General features: G+C 36.2%; 2 protein-coding genes across 3 annotated transcripts in view; one reads left to right on the top strand and one right to left on the bottom strand.

Annotated features, from left to right (window-relative positions):
• The window catches only part of LOC107582701 (sodium channel protein type 8 subunit alpha-like), a 58238-nt gene extending 45473 nt beyond the window's left edge, over positions 1-12765 (bottom strand). For both annotated transcript variants that reach the window (XM_016268638.1, XM_016268639.1), the window contains exons 1-2: positions 12631-12765; positions 3531-3868 (exon numbers count right to left, since the gene is read on the bottom strand). In XM_016268638.1, the coding sequence (XP_016124124.1) occupies positions 3531-3812 (282 nt within the window). In that variant the 5' untranslated portion in view covers positions 3813-3868; positions 12631-12765. The remainder of the gene's footprint in view (positions 1-3530; positions 3869-12630) is intronic.
• Positions 12766-15515: 2750 nt separating this feature from the next.
• LOC107582798 (methyltransferase-like protein 7B) lies at positions 15516-16977 on the top strand. Its single transcript, XM_016268821.1, has 2 exons — positions 15516-15971; positions 16285-16977. Exons 1-2 carry the CDS (start codon positions 15613-15615, stop codon positions 16430-16432), a joined length of 507 nt encoding a protein of 168 aa, XP_016124307.1. The 5' UTR covers positions 15516-15612; the 3' UTR covers positions 16433-16977.
• Positions 16978-17941: the final 964 nt, after the last annotated feature.

Raw genomic sequence — 17941 nt, 5'->3', positions numbered from 1 at the left:
GGGAGGAGGTTAAGGAAAAGGGGGGGGGGGGGTCAATAGTGGAAAAACTGGATATAGCATCACTGTTGCACTTAACTCCAAGTATATCCGATCTACTCAACATCACTGAATGCACTTACCGTAAGGCCTCAAATGGCCAACACCCCATCCAACCGCTAACCAACACGTCTTTATGTACAACTTTCAAGAACCGCTAAGGTGTATCTATCTGTCTGAATAAATTTATAATGACACGACTGATAATATTTTCAGTATTGCTAAATTAAGCAATAGGAATAATAATAATATAGATACAAAATATGGTAAATACGGCATAAACAAAATATAATCACTCATAATAATATACCATCCATTAATGTATGTACTAATAAAATAAAAATGAAAAAAGTAATATAGATACAAAAAATAGTATAAACAAAATATTATCATTCATAATAATCAACCATCCATTAATGTATCTACTAATTAATAAAATAAAATAAATCAAATCAATTGGAATGGAATGGAATAATAATATATAAATAAAAAGGTTACAAGATTTTATTTATTTAAAAATAAGTAATACTATAGCGAAAAATATGTTACAAGCAAAATATAGTCACTCATAACCAGTGTTGGGGAGTAGCTAGCTACAAGTTGCGACACTACTAGCGTATGTACATTTTTCAGTAGCGACACTACTTTTAAAACAGTGTAGCTTTTCCTGTAGCTAACTACTTTTTCTAGCAAGTAGCGATGTAGCGCCACCAAACGCTACATTCCGTTTTGCGTTCTGACGAATCACGAGCCTGAATAATAGCCGTTTTAAACTGATAATTTTTTCTTCTTTATTGCACTCCAGATCAAATGTTGGAGATTTTATGACTCCTCTGTATCCAGTTTAAGTTGCATACATTTTGTTCTTGCATTGATGTTACGTTAGTAGCAATTTTGCATGCTGACAGTCAGTTTAAAATAACTTTTTACATCTGTCTCAAGAGGTCAAAGCCTCACACACAGACTGCCATCAGAAAACTGCATCCCATATCACTCAGTCACAAACAAACAAACACATGTGACTACAGGGCTTCTTGTAGGTTTATCCGCCCATGACATTGTGAATGGCTCTTTCACCCCACTAGTCAAGGGACCAGTAGAACTGCAACTCTGCAGTTCTTCCCTGCTTTCCTCTTCTCTCTTTATTCACTTTAACCCTTCCCCACAATGCATGAGTATACCACAGCTGCTGCAGTTATAACAAAAAAATACCAATGCCAAGAGGTAGAGAAGAAGGGAGGGCAGAAACGGGGATGGAATATGTTGGATGGAACACGCTGGCAGCAATGCACATTATTTCTGGTAATGCGAGGTGGTTATGGTAAAGTGTGCAAAAGATGATAAAAACACAGACAAGACAAATATTCTGTTTCCTCTACTAATTTTCTCTCAAAAATATCTCCTCTACTCCCACTGTATAACACATGCTACACTGTTCTTGGTTATGTAACACATACCTCTAGTGTACCAACAAGGAGGTGCTGATGTGGGTGCACCGCTCCATTACCCATACACACACACTGCCACTGAAAAGTTCTTACCAACTAACCATAAGGAGAATACACACACACAGGGAAAATTTTGTAAATTATTTGTAAAGTGTTTACATTAGCTGGGCAATATATGAAATATTTGCAACATTCTGTATTTGCTATGAGTTTGCTGATTATATAAACTTGCGAATACTGTGCAACACAGTGAATATTGTAATGATCTGAATGCACTTTTGAGACTAATTTCACAATCCTTTCTTATCTCAAAACCTGCAAGTGTGAGAATTCAAAAAAAGACATGTTGTAGCATCTCTGATTTAAACTTCAGTAGAAAAAACAGCATTAGAGCTGATTAGAGTTTGCTTCAGTTCTGTTTTAGTTGCCTGTTCGAATTAATGGATTAAAAAATCAAAAGATGCAAAGATTTGTTTGCATCATCCATCAAAAAATTTGGCATTTTGCATGTATCACAATGTTTTAGTAAAAAATACTGTATGTAAATATTATTTATCACTTTGTATTTTTAATTTGTATTTTTAAAAAGTTAATTTAAGTTATTTAATAAAAATTGTTTGTAAGACTGATTATTTCAATTTTTTATGTATTTTATTTGCTTTAGACATTTTCAGAGGCGGACAGTAACTAAGTACATTTACTTGAGTATTGTACTTAAGCAGTATCTGTACTTTCATTCAAGTAATGGAGTTGAGTACTTTGTCACATTTTGAATATCAGATGAAAAAAAACACAAGTCATCTCATAGCAAATACAAAATATAAAGTATCGAACATATTCAAATGCCTGAAAAATTTGAGATATAATTTTTAATCTCTATCATGCCCTAATTCACCTAATTCTCCACCTCGTTACTGCTATTCTTATAGAACTCTATCTCCAGGCCAGGACTCCACCAACATCAATAAACAATTAATAAACAATACCTACTCTGTCCATTGATATTGAATAGGAAACATTTAAACAAACAAATAATGTTTGTACACACTAGAATTACGCTTGCCTTAAAATCAGGAGAAAACTGTACATTCTGACACTGGAAGATCACAGTTTACCAAACCGTTCACTTCAGTATGAACGATCCAATGCCATTTCAAATAAGGAAAAAATTATTTTTTTATATATATTCCTTATATCAATTAATTGCTCAGATGAGGGTTTGTTCAAATTGAAATGTTAAAATTAAATATTAGGACTTTCTTAATAACATTACATAAAGCAAGCTAACACTATCTATATTTTATGTGGTTTACATCTAAAATTAAAATTTTTATGTGATTTTAAAGAGATTTACCCAAAAATGAAACATACCCGTAAGTTGTTCCAAACCTGTTTAATTTTCTTAAATAAAAGTAGATATTTTGAAGACTATGGATAACCAAACAGTTGCAGCCCCCATTGACTTCCATAGTATTTTTTTTCCATACTTTGGAAATTAATGGACCACCTACTGTTTGGTTACCCATATTCTTAAAAATATATTATTTTGTGTTCAACAAAAGAACAAAACCCATACAGTTTTAGGTGAGTATTTTCATTTTCATTTTCAGAATTTTCATTTTTGGGTGAACTTCAACTTTCATTTTAACCCAAAATACAGGCGAGAAAATACTGCAAATTGTTAGTTGTCAATGAACTTTTGTTGAGAAACCTCAATTTCAACAAATATCTTTACTAACCACTTTTTTTTTAAAGAAATTGTAATTCCTCATGCTTATTTGTAACTATATCATCTAATCTGTTCATCCATCCAAACATATGTATAAGTTTGCAAGTTTGATTCACCAACATATATCGCCACCACTCATTATCCTTTCTGCACTTTTCCAAACCTTTCCACCACTCTTTCTTTCCTTCAGTTCTCCCAGATGTTGGAGAGTGAAGCATTTAGAACAATTCTTAAATCATCATAGTGAGGAAAACTCTTTTCCACCTACATGGAAGATGAATTATATCAGGGATGATATGGGCTCAAAGCTCACTCACTTTCTTGTTCAAATAGAAGGGGTCCAAGTCCTCCAGGGGCACAGCCAACATGTTAGAAGGGACGTCCCCATAAATAAAGGGTACGCCTTTCCCCGCTTCCAAGTCAGTGTTGGGTCGCAGTTTGTTGTCATCATCGTCATCGCGGTGACTGCTGTCAGATCTGGGCTTAACAGGCTGCTTCTTCTCCTCCTCAGCGATGCGCTTCTCGATGTTGGCCAAAGTCTCTGGGGTGAACCTCTTGAAGCTATTGGGTCCTGGAGGTGCAAGCAGCTGCGCAGCCATATTGTCATCCTGCAGCAGAGTCCTCTTTATTTAGAAGCCATTCAGGACAGCCAGCTCTAGGAAAAGGAGGGGAGAGGGAGGTACCCGGACAGATGCAGAAAGGGAACAGTGAGGAAAGAAAAAGAACAGAAATTAAAATTCAAAAGATGTTAAACAAAGCAAATAATGCCACACAAACAAATCAAACAAAAAGCTCTCCCTCTTGCTCTTTTTCTCACTCTTACACTCACACACACACACATTCATTACGTCCATTAAGAAGTAGATGACCAAGCAGAATAATACCAAATGTGCTGCAGCACTGGAGGCTCTACCTGTACATGTGTGTGCGTGAGAGAGACAGAGAGACTGTACATTAGAGGGTAAGGTCATAACTGCATTACTGCCCTTATCAACCCTCTGTGATGACCTGGATTATCTAACTAATATTCCAGTCCATGATGTCATCAAGCCCATTCCAAAAAAAACAAACATCATATTAAACATTCAGACATATTCAATGACTATATCACAAACTCTCCACTTTACTCATTTTATACTAAGGTTATACATTAGACACACTATGATGATGAAACACTTTATGACTGTTGTGCTTTTTCTTCTCAGACAATATAAAATGGAGGATTCTTTCTAAAGAGTTAATCTCATCACGCAAATGTCCAGCTGCTCAAGACTGTAGTCTTAACAAGTTAGAAGACAACATTATTGTCAAGTCATACTTGTCATTTCACATTTGTGATGTATTATGTTCTTACAGGAACTATTTCACCTGCTTTGATCTTACTTAAAGGGTTAGTTCACCCAAAAATGAAAATTCTGTCATTAATTACTCACCCTCGTGTCGTTCCAAACCCGTAAGACCTTCGTTCAAGACCGTAGCGCCGTTTTGGAGAGTATCCACGGAACGCAAACAGCGTATGCTGTTCTGTGTCAGCAGCACCACACAGATACATTGTTTTCGTTCAAATCAAAGTGTAAATAAATGTAGAAAATGTATCCGTGTTGTGCGGCTGACACAGAACAGCATACGCTGTTTGCGTTTAGTGGATACCCTCCAAAACGGTGCTACAGTGATGCGGAGGAGATGAATTGTTGAATAAAGTTGTACCCCTGATGTCACATGGATTACTTTACATATCTCCTTGCTATGTTTCTGGATGTCGATCGTGTTAATTACATTGCTATCAATGGGAGGGTCAGAAATCTCTCAGATTCCATCAAAAATATCTTAATTTGTGTTCTGAAGATGAACAAAGGTCTTACGGGTTTTGAACGACATAAGGGTGAGTAATTAATGACAGAATCTTCAGTTTTGGGTGAACTAACCCTTTAATTTCTATTGCAAAGATGCATTTTTGTATTTGTGTGCTGACTGTTGACAATGAATCTCTATAGCACAAGATGGATATAATCTTGTTTCTGACTGATTCTCATAACCTAAATAATACAGAAAAAACAACACATGATGTATCAATAAAGTCAATAAAGACTGCCATAAAGACTCCATAGGATAGAGAATACTGATAATGAACAAATAAGACAAAATTAACTGTGCCCCTTTGCCATTTATGTTTGGAGTGACGGACCGGATATATTGACCAGACTGATTAGTCAGCCAATATCTGGCCATTTTGAGATCAACTCTGTCCAATTCCAAAATCCACTTATAAATAGATAAACAATTTACTTTTAACTTTTTTTTGTGAATTTTAAGTACATTTTGTGTAAAATAATCTAGTTAAATTCCAGCATTTTTGTGTATATCTATCTTTCTAGATAGATAGATAGATAGATAGATAGAGACAGACAGATATAGATAGAACTGACCCCAAACTCAAAACTTTTCAACAGTAGTGTGTGTGTGTGTGTACTATACATGTATAGGCACATCTCAAAAAATTTGAATATCATGAAAAAGGTCAATATTTTTTGTCACTCATTTCAGAATGTGAAACCCATATATTATATAGATTCATTACACAGAGTGAAATATTTCAAGCCTTTATTTCTTGAAATTTTATGATTATGGCTTACAGATAATGAAAACCCAAAATTCAGTGTCTCAGAAAATTTGAATATTGTGAAAGTCATGGTGTCATACCCTAATCAGCTAATTACCTCAAAACATCTGCAAAGGTTTCCTGAGCCTTTAAATGGTCTCTCAGTCTGGGTCAGTAGGCTACACAATCATGGGGAAGACTGCTGACTTGACAGAAGTCCTTGACACCCTCCACAAGGAGGGTAAGCCACAAAATTCCATTGCTAAAGAAGCTGGTTGTTCACAGAGTGCTGTATCCAAGCATATTCATAGAAAGTTGAGTGGAAGGGAAAAGTGTGGTAGGAAAAGGTGCACCAGCAAGAATTTGGGGGAGCTTCACAAGGAGTGGACTGAGGCTGGTGTCAGCGCATCAAGAGCCACTATGCACAGACGAATCCTATACACTGGGCTACAAATGTCGCATTCCTCGTGTCAAGCCACTCCTGAATCAGAGACAACGTCAGAAGCATCTTACCTGGGCTGTGGAGAAAAATAACTGGATTGTTGCTCAGTGATCCAAAGTCCTCTTTTCAGATGAAAGTACATTTTGCATTTCATTTGGAAATCAAGGTCCCAGAGTCTGGAGGAAGAGTGGAGAGGCACAGAAACCAAGTTGCTTGAAGTCCAGTGTGAAGTTTCCACAGTCAGTGATGATTTGGGCTGCCATGTAATCTGCTGGTGTTGGTCCACTGTGTTTTCTGAAGTCCACAATCAACGCAGCCATCTACCAGGAAATACCAGGCAACAACTGCAATCAAGCGTTTGCAATAACTTGCAGTTCTGAGGATCTTTTGGTCTACTTCACTTTGTCAGGCAGGTCCTATTTAAGAGATTTCTTGATTGCGAACAGGTCTGGCAGTAATCAGGCCTGGGTGTGGCTAGAGAAATTGAACTCACATCTATTCTTTTTCTATTCTGTTTTCTTTTTATTTATTATATAATAATAATTTTAAAAAACCTTGCTACATGTACTGCGTTAAGCTAACCAAGACTTTTTATAGAACTTGCATATCATTGCTCTTTTGTTAATTTTGATCGCTTCCATTGTCCTCATTTCTAAGTCGCTTTGGATAAAAGTGTCTGCTAAATTGGTAGCCAGTGCAAACTGCAGAGCTGTGACGTGAATTCTTTTTGGCTCATTAAAAATTTATCAAATATATATATATATATATATATATATATATACACACACACATATACTGACTTTGGTCTTGCACTGTTGCAACAAATATCAAACAATGTTGCACAATATTATCGCAATGTTGAAAATATTTGTGCTGCTTTGTTTATTTATTTACACTTTATTAGATTTTTTTTAATTATTGTTATATGCATTCTTAAGTAAATATTATTTTCTTTAAAAAAAATAACAGACCCCAAACTCTAAACTTTTAAACAGTAATGTGTGTGTGTGTGTGTGTGTGTATATACACACACACACACACACACACACACACTACCATTTAAAGTATATATATATTTGACTTTGGTCCTGCACTGTTGCAACAAATACCAAATACCAAACAATGTAGCACAATAAAACCCTTTACTCCAATAAAGGAGCATTAGTTACACTTGCACTCATGACAATTTGTAGAATTTACACACTACACTTGATGTAGCAGTTCTATTGCAAGTTAACAGTTTAACTTCCCCCATAGAGTTTTGTCGGTGAAGAACAATCATTTTCAAGTAGATTTATCACAAATGTGCAGACAAAAAACTTTAAATGACATTAGTACTACTTTGTCACCCTCTTCTGTGTTCCAGGTGTGTGTCGCAGAGTCAGTCCCAGTCTAGTCCCTCAGGATCCACTAAACTGGGCTATTCCTCTTCCAGAATGTCCTTTTACAGGCATTTTCTATCGCAGAGCTGACTTGCATTTATGGTCCAGAGATCAATGTAAAACGTATCCTTTTCTAGTACTAAACTAATTAGACAAGCAAAAATAAGAAAAGCATATGAGCACATAAGCACTTCGTATAAGCGCACATAACCATTAATGACATGATGCCCTCTTCAACTGATTACTGAAGCTGGTTGTTTGAAGACCATCATCTCCAGACATCTGTATATCTTAACTCATGTAAGTGCTATATGATGTGTCATACAGACATCACATTCTTTCACATTTACTTTCAAAAATATTAAACCTAACAGCCAACACTAATGATTCTCTTATCATTTTTCTTTTTGCGGGATTGTTTTATATGATGTCCAATGCTGAATCCCTGTTCTCTATATCCTTAATGACACAGTCTGTTAATTATTTATACACCAAAAATTGATACACTGATTCAGTTAAGTCAGACTCAGCACCGCCCAAATCAATAGTGAAGTGCCCACGGTCACATGACATTGCTCTTTATGATGGGCGACTATATCACCATTAAAAAAAGAAGGCTTCCTGATCGACAGCAAACTTATGGCAAGTCGTTTTAACATTTACTCCTTTAAACTAGGATGTTTTTTTTTTTTTACTTGCATTTATTTTAAATTACTATTAAGCAATCTTATAGTTTACATTCCATTAGTAATGAGTTAATATATATATATATATATATATATATATATATATATATATATATACACACACACATATACTGACTTTGGTCTTGCACTGTTGCAACAAATATCAAACAATGTTGCACAATATTATCGCAATGTTGAAAATATTTGTGCTGCTTTGTTTATTTATTTACACTTTATTAGATTTTTTTTAATTATTGTTATATGCATTCTTAAGTAAATATTATTTTCTTTAAAAAAAATAACAGACCCCAAACTCTAAACAGTAATGTGTCTGTGTGTGTGTATATACACACACACACACTACCGTTTAAAGTATATATATATTTGACTTTGGTCCTGCACTGTTGCAACAAATACCAAATACCAAACAATGTAGCACAATAAAACCCTTTACTCCAATAAAGGAGCATTAGTTACACTTGCACTCATGACAATTTGTAGAATTTACACACTACACTTGATGTAGCAGTTCTATTGCAAGTTAACAGTTTAACTTCCCCCATAGAGTTTTGTCGGTGAAGAACAATCATTTTCAAGTAGATTTATCACAAATGTGCAGACAAAAAACTTTAAATGACATTAGTACTACTTTGTCACCCTCTTCTGTGTTCCAGGTGTGTGTCGCAGAGTCAGTCCCAGTCTAGTCCCTCAGGATCCACTAAACTGGGCTATTCCTCTTCCAGAATGTCCTTTTACAGGCATTTTCTATCGCAGAGCTGACTTGCATTTATGGTCCAGAGATCAATGTAAAACGTATCCTTTTCTAGTACTAAACTAATTAGACAAGCAAAAATAAGAAAAGCATATGAGCACATAAGCACTTCGTATAAGCGCACATAACCATTAATGACATGATGCCCTCTTCAACTGATTACTGAAGCTGGTTGTTTGAAGACCATCATCTCCAGACATCTGTATATCTTAACTCATGTAAGTGCTATATGATGTGTCATACAGACATCACATTCTTTCACATTTACTTTCAAAAATATTAAACCTAACAGCCAACACTAATGATTCTCTTATCATTTTTCTTTTTGCGGGATTGTTTTATATGATGTCCAATGCTGAATCCCTGTTCTCTATATCCTTAATGACACAGTCTGTTAATTATTTATACACCAAAAATTGATACACTGATTCAGTTAAGTCAGACTCAGCACCGCCCAAATCAATAGTGAAGTGCCCACGGTCACATGACATTGCTCTTTATGATGGGCGACTATATCACCATTAAAAAAAGAAGGCTTCCTGATCGACAGCAAACTTATGGCAAGTCGTTTTAACATTTACTCCTTTAAACTAGGATGTTTTTTTTTTTTTACTTGCATTTATTTTAAATTACTATTAAGCAATCCTATAATCCTACAGTTTATATTCCAATAGTGACGGGCATCTACTCAGTTAGTTACTAGTAGTTATTCAGTAAAAATAAGTACTTATTTCTTAGTTCAGAAATCAAGTATTCAGTTTCAACTAATATGTATTTCAATTACTGCTGGTACTTGTTCCAGTTTTACTAATAACTGTTCATTAGGTAGCAGAACTGCTCAATATGATGGGTGATTTTGTCACCATTAAAACACCATTAAAAGGCTTCCTGATCTACAGCAGATATTATAGCAAGTATGTTTAACATTTATTCATGTAATCTAACATTATTTAACTGGCATCTATATTTTAAAGCAATCCAACTGTGACTAGTATTCATCTTTTCATTATTCAGTATTCATTAAATAAAAATGACTTTGAAACAATTTTCGCCTAGAAATTGCTGGTAAATTTCACAAATAATTACTAAGAAGAGGCAAATAACATTTAATAATCTTTGTTTTATTTAAAACTTGTTCATTAGACACTAGTTGTTTTTTACAATAGTAACAAGTAGAGTTACTCACTAGCACTTATTCAGAACATAGTAGCATTTGCAATTAGTATTCCAACTATTGCTGGTATATGATCCCGTTTCCGTATTGCTTAGGTAGTACAATGTATTATTAGTTCATTCATTAGGTAGTAGAACTTATTAGTTAGCCTACTAGAAACAAAAGAATGATTACTTATATAATGAATAGTCAATAGCAAAATTGAAAAAGATACTAGTCACTATCTACTTACCCGTTATTAAAATTAACTATTAAATTAAGTATTTTTTAAAATTGCATTAGTAGTTTGTTTTAATGAATGTTTATTAAACCAGCTTGCCATAGACACATTAGGTAAAGCAACAAAGTAATTTTTCAAAAATGGACGGTGTGTAGACAAAAGACATACAGAGTAAACACTATGATGTGCGTTTTAAGTTACACGTAGACTGTGTCCAACCTCCAAGTCTCCTTCCTGGGATACTGTAGAGACGCCTCACCTCAAGGTGATACATCAGATAGACAGGCCCTGACAATACAGTATATAGCCTACACACAACGACCTGAACAAAACTACTGCATTTTCTTTCTTATAGACTAAGGTGTTTTGCCAACGTTGGTTATAGAAAAAGAAATGGTAGCTTACGTCCTCCATTTTTCGATTGCCCCAAGTTAAAAACGCCTGACCTACACGTTAAATCCTAAATAACCGATGCCATTAGACAGGTTAGGCTACTTACGTGCCTTCAAGCAAATTCATTGCCTGTTCTCATCTCTGGTACACTGTACGTTCCCATACCATCGCAAAGGTATTCCTTATCAAGCAAGAAGTGTCGTATGTTTTCAGGAAGCCGAGACAAGTCCACTGTCTTCTAGATGCCGTCGAATGGCGAGTCTGAGCGGCGCTGTCCGTTCAGCACCGCTCAGCGCGAGCTCACGCTTGTCCTCTAGACTAAGTGATTGAAGGGTGGGGGATTACAGTGGCTGCCTCAAGCCACGATGAAACATCCCGACTAAAGCGACTTTTCCGCATTTGATGTCTTTAACTAAATGATATGGAAAGCGAATGGTCAGCCTCTGGCACTGTACATAGAGGAGAGGGGAGCTGCACAGCTGTCACGAGGACGAACCTCGCCGGCCTATCCCGTGTGGGCCGCAAAATCCGACTATTACTCCGTCTTTCATATTTCAACACACATAAACACACAGATATGCCCTTGTTTGACTACATTTAGCTATCTCACATTTTGCCTTTAATATTTGTTTGGTTACGCCAACAGTAACATGGGCTACACCTCATTTAGAACACGGTCCTCATCATTTCAAAGCAAGTATAATTCATAAAGCGTGTGCGATGGCAAAAATATACTTTTGAAGGCGCTGCATGTTATGGGATTTACGGATCAGGATGCCCAAGTTTGTTTGCGGTAATTATGGCATCTGTCTGTACACGCGTGGGCCCCACTCTCTCGACTGAAATACTGCAGTGGAGCTAAGGGGAGCTCGTGCAAAGGCACGAGCCAGCGAATCAATCTGTGAAACATCTCAATCTGAACGCCACTGACGTCTCAGACAGTCGTGCCTGCGACGTCTCGGGTTTCTATCCAACTAGGTTTCAACAGCATTCGCATCAGAACACTTCAAGAACATCTGGGACTCTTGTCCACTCCAGCACCACACCCGTGCAGTCAGACCGTCCTCTCTTGATTTAACCCGTAACCCCGCACACGGTCGGGCACATCATGCCGCTAAAGCTTTAGGAAGGAGTGAGTGAGAAAACGAGGGCAGTAGTCCCCGTTTTTAAAGGCAAAAACGGAAACGCAACGATTCTAGGCAGTCCAGCCCAAAGAAGTATGGCGAGGGTGACTCGAAGGGAGGGGGAATGCAGGCGCAGGGGAACTAAAAAACTGCCACATTAGTGATTTTGACATGTTACGTTGCAAAACAGTCACAAATGATATCTGAATGTTTAATACTGCGTCTTGCGTCAGTCTGTCCGCACAATATTCCCATGCAATAAAGTTTGCGGCGGTCGTACTTGCCTGTCCCATGGTATGCGTATGTTCTACATTTCGACACGCACACTAATGTTATGTTTCCAGCGCCAGGCCAACACCCTCATTTACCTCAATCAGACTTTTCCCACCCTTTGCATAGCCTCTGTGTGAACAGTACTATAGCTGTTAGTAGTGTCTGGCGTGTTAATTGGCGTTTTCCTGCGTTTCCTGCAGCAAGCCTATCCACATCTTTGAGCAGAAAAGATGCTGAGCGCGAGAGACCGCTCTGCGGCAGATGAGTCCAGGTATAAGACACGCTCAGAACAGGCTATAAACACCTAAAAAACCACAACACTTGCGCTGTAGACAAGATAAAGTCTACTTACTTTTTCGCATTAAGAGCGATCCATGTAGATCTTGCGTGCCTAAGGATGTTTAAAAGACCCAGGAGAAACTGCGGATGTCGCCATATTGCTGCCGCTATCTTCCTTCCCAGTGCGTACGGCTAGCCTGCATAATTGATGACTCTCAGCAAATTGTTAGGGAGCGTCTGTAAGTACCCTACTTCCGACTTCCGTACTGACCGACAGAACGCTGCAACGTAAGCGAAACAGCGCTAAAAGGGAATATCAATCACAATGATGTGAGTCTAATTATATTTACCACTTCTCAGTCAATTTAATCTAATCTTCTAATTTCTGTTCCAACAATTGTTAAACTGTCTCAAATTTAATTTTTTTAATTGGATCAGGACTGTTTGATTTAAAAATAATAATAATACTACTACTACTAATAATAATAATTTTAAATTAAAATTAAATTCTATAGGCTACTCGCAAATTTTGGAAGTTCTTTCAGAACACACAATAAACAATATAGAATAAAATTTTCTGTCATTTATGGTAACAAGCATCATCATATGGCACTGGCTTTCAAATTAAATGGTGATATTTCTATGTTGGCACATATAAGCCACATTTCAACATCTTCACTATGGTTACCTGGAATAATTCTGCTATACACAACACTTGTTCCTACAAAAACTTGTTTGAGGTTTTTGTATGTTTTAAAATGTCTCTGTAGCAAAAAGTCACAAAGAAATAGATCACCCAAAAATGAGAATTTGATGAAAATATTGGCCATCTAATATGTAGATGAGTTTGTTTCTTCAAGTTAACATCTGGTGAAGCAAAAGCTGCAATGTCTCTGTAGCAAAAAGTCACAAAGAAATAGATCACCCAAAAATGAGAATTTGATGAAAATATTGGCCATCTAATATGTAGATGAGTTTGTTTCTTCATCGAAACAGATTTGGAGAAATTTAGAATTGCATCACTTAACCAGTCACCTCATCAACAGATGTCCATCAGTTAACATCTGGTGAAGCAAAAGCTGCGTGTTTGTAATTAACAAATACATTATTAAGACATCAAACTTCAAACCTCATGTCCTTTTGCTTTCTCTAAGTGATTTAATGCAAAATTTCTCCAAATCTATCCTGCTGAAGAAACAAATTCATCTACATCTTGGATGGCCTGAGGGAGAGTACATTTTCAGCAAATGTTCATTTTTGGGTGAACTATTCCTTTAAAATATCTACATTCAAATGCAGGATGTGAACCATGTGGGCACAAAATGTGGACATGTGGGCACAAAAAAGTATCGTTGGCGTTTTAGGTGCAGTGGTCAGTGCAAGACTAGTCTGTGGCATTGTTTGTTTTGTGGGGTTGGTTCAAGCAGTGTGGTTGAGGAAGCAGGTACTACAAGGTCAAATGTTGCAGGCAATAGTTCATCTTCCTCTTATCCTGTTAGAAAGTGAAAGGAAACAACAACGGCGTTAGACTACCTCTATCTCCCCCTTCTGGGCCACCTGAGTATTTTTTCAAGTCCTCACTATGAGCCCCAAGTGGATGAAGCCTTGCCGTGCAATGCGCCACCAGCCATGTCTGCGTTTGGCCACTGTCCTTGGTGCTGATGAAGCCCCACTTTGTGTGTGAGTCAAATAGGACACAGAGGCATCTTCACATGACACTGTCTGCAGAGCAGATGAACAGAGTATATTTTTATGTTTGCGATGTACATTTTTTGGGACTGTTGCCTGCAAGTATTATAGGAGCTTACAGCATCTAAAGATATTACTGTAAACTTAATCTCAATAAGAAAGCCCTAAATCCTAATTTCAGTCACCATGGAGGATTTTAGGGATAATTGCATTAAGATGAAAGATAGATAGATAGATAGATAGATAGATAGATAGATAGATAGATAGATAGATAGATATACCAAGTTAACAGAAACATTCTGGTTAGATTCTCTCAAAGTTATGAACAAACATTCTTCCAGTGACATTAATAGAATGTTTGTCAAAGTTATCTAGTCTCAAATGTTCTCAACAATTTAGCACAAAAACAATATTTATACATCATTAATGGAATACTTTTTTTTTCCTTAAACGTTTTTTATTCGTTTTTTTTAATGTTACTACTTGTTTCAGAATGTTCAGTGGACATTTAAAAGTAATGTTTACATAATGTTTGTAAGAAAATAAAACGGAATGCTCCCCCTACTGTTTAAGAACATTCAGTTGTTATAACTTATTTGTTGGGTTGCTCTAAATCAGTATTCTTGTATGCTGGAGTAAAATGCGGTGAGTAATCATAAAGACATAAGATTTTTATGAAACTTAGTAGCTAAGTTTGCTTAAGGTATATTACAGTGCGTTCAATAGATTTAACTGTTGTTTAACAACACACCGATTCTTTCTGTGAAAAACTTTCAAAAACTCCATTAATAAGATAAATGGACCCTTTTTTCACATTTCCGGGTTTCTCAGCAACGGATGCCGTCGAATGGGAGACTACCACAAATATTTATATAGATATTTTTATAATTTAATTCAAAGGTAATATAATACAAAGTGTAGTGTTATAAATGTACATAAATGTTTTTAATGAAAATATAAAAAACTTTGGAGGATTTACGATGCTGATGACCGTTGAAACGCGTCATCGCTGTCTTTTAAAAAGAGTGGTGTTCATTTGGTCATGTGATCTCAATGTAGAATAAGCTTTTATTAGGTATGAGCCCTTGAACGAGTCATTATTGTTTGTGTTTGTACATATTTCTCAAAACTACTATTCATTTCTTCGAGGGTTACTTTTAGTGAGGAAAAGAAAGAAGGGTCCACTTATTTATACACGGACGCCATCTGGTGACAGACTGGATTACTGCCTGTCTGGAGTAGATTACATGCGTTAAAGACGTTGGTTTTGATTGGTCATTTGTCACAAGGTGCGCGCAACAGCTAACGTCCTCACCTCTTGTATATCAAATGTAGCTTAGAGTTCCAGTCAGAATTGTCGTTAAAAATGACGCTGTTTATGAACGCTTGCGCTTTTTTAGTCAACGTCCTCACTCTACCGCTGCACATTGCGGAGGTGATTGGACTTTTGTCTTTCTACAAACGCGTCTTCCCTCTAATCGTCTATAAAATCTCGATCTCCTACAATGACAAAATGAACGACAACAAAAGGGAACTATTTCGAAACCTGGACAAATTCTACCCCACGAAAGGCTCTCTGCGCATCCTGGAGCTGGGCTGCGGATCCGGGGCGAACTTCGAGCACTACCCGACGGGCTGCAGGATCACATGCATCGACCCCAACCCGCATTTCCAAAAGTACCTGAAGAAAATCTTGCATGTTATATGCCTGATAAAGCAGCTTTTGTGAGCTCAGCACTGCTTTGTATACAGCTGTTACTGGGGAAACCTCGGTTTCTCTCTGCCAGCACCTCCTGCTGGCAGAGAATGAATTTGCATTTTCAACAAGTCCGTCTGATTTACGCAGCAAACATATTTTGCTTATCAAAAATAATCTACTCTTGAGGGACTACTTAGCTGCTGTTATTGATTCTATTTGGAGGTCTACCGGAAGTTAAGTTAGGGCCACAAAAGCGCGCGTGCGCAGTAACGTTTGTTTATGTTATTGCTGTTGAAACCATCTATAGAGTAAGAAAGTCTATACTTCTCTGTTTGTCAGGTACTATTTCGGTGATGGCTGTGAGGCAACCCGTGCTACTTGGAAGCACCTCGAGGCAGCTGGCTTCTCTGACCTGCAGCTACGTCACATCCAAGCCCCACTGTTTTTTATGATCAAGCCACACATTGTTGGTTATGCAGTCAAATAATGAAAATTAATTTTGCCAAAAAAAACAACAACAACCTTCATTCAAAATTAATTCATTTCACCACCACGTGTTTGTGTGAAATAGTAATTTGTGTTAAACCATAAAATAGAAAGTTTTTGTTTAATGTGCAAACACTAAATCTCAAGACTGCATTGGAATACCAGCAGGTAAAACAACAAAATACTTTTATCTATATAAAACAGGCTTTTGGAGATGAATGCAGGCCAGCTTTGTGAGGTTGTTGTTAATGCATAAATGAGCCATACTGCCATCTAGTGTTTAGGAGGAATGTGTGTCATCCTTAATACTTTTGAATTTAAACTTATATACTTTGTAATATAGTTAAATACTCTGAAAGACCACTTTGCATTCTCCAACTTTAAATTTTGACAGACACTTGTTTTTTCCCCCGACACTTCTGACCATTAAAGTTCCTGTTATAAAACATTGTACTCACAAAAAGTAATTTCTTGCTGATAAATTAGAAAATAGAACAATGTATTTTTTTTACAACAGAAATTTATTTGACTTAAGATTTTTATTTTTTTTTAATGACCTGATATTTTCATGTTATCATTGACTGTTGGGACACTATTCTTTAAATATGGTATGAATAAAACAAAATAAAAATTAAAGCTATAATTTTGAAGTAAATATTAAATAGTTATCTGGCTGTCTTTTTAATGCAACAACCAAGACAACACCATTTCATAAGACAACCTTGCATCTCCTGTCTGACCATCTGAGTGGAGTTTTTCCAAGAGCCTCCTTGAGGCTGAGAAACAACTCATAAGTTAAAGTAGTTAAGCTACAGTCAAGGTACCCTTTTGAAAAAATAGCTAGCTACACTACAAGTTACTACCAAAAAGTAGCTAGCTATGTTGAAACTACTTTTTTTCACAATGACATATACTACACATAACTGAACAAGTGTTAATGAGGAATGTTTTAAGTAAAATATTTGCTATTTAAAACAACAATGCAATACAATTACGATGTCAAAGACTATTGTTTGTTACAATATTCAAATACCTCAGACTGTCAAAAGTCAAAGTGCAAAATTGCAACAAATTTAGCATTGCGATAAAATGTTATTTTTAAGTAACTTAAATTTAGCACACTGAAGCATTTTCTCAAACATAGTGTGACAGATTCTTCTGGATAAAATTATGATTTGTTATTTAAAATGTGATTTTTAAAACAAATTAACAAAATTATTAGAAAAAAATTCTTGATAAGAGAACATTAATTTAATTTTACACAAAACTACTGTTTTACAAAAACTGCAGGGTTACTAGTTAACATACAGACAGCCTATACATCATAAGGTGCTGTTATGATAAAAATCTTACCTCAGTAATTTAAAGTTAAGTTAAGTTAAAATCTCAGTAATTTAACAACTTTTATCAGGAAGTATGTAAAATCAAAAACGGAGTCCATGTCTTTCATTTGAAATAGGCTTTGAGCTTTTTATGCATCCACTTTTGGGGGGGGGGGGGGGGGGAAAAC

Source organism: Sinocyclocheilus grahami, unplaced genomic scaffold (genome assembly GCF_001515645.1).
Source record: "Sinocyclocheilus grahami isolate Dianchi unplaced genomic scaffold, SAMN03320097.WGS_v1.1 scaffold47.1, whole genome shotgun sequence".
NCBI classification, from domain to species: Eukaryota; Metazoa; Chordata; class Actinopteri; order Cypriniformes; family Cyprinidae; genus Sinocyclocheilus; species Sinocyclocheilus grahami.
This window is presented reverse-complemented; position numbering and strand designations above follow the sequence as displayed.

What these genes read in the sequence shown, in the direction of transcription:
- LOC107582798 (XM_016268821.1), top strand. Translation starts at nt 15,613, where the DNA reads ATGACGCTGTTTATGAACGCTTGCGCTTTTTTAGTCAACGTCCTCACT. An exon ending in TGCCTGATAAAGCAGCTTTT is followed by an intron (nt 15,972 to 16,284) that starts GTGAGCTCAGCA and finishes TCTGTTTGTCAG; the next exon opens with GTACTATTTCGGTGATGGCT.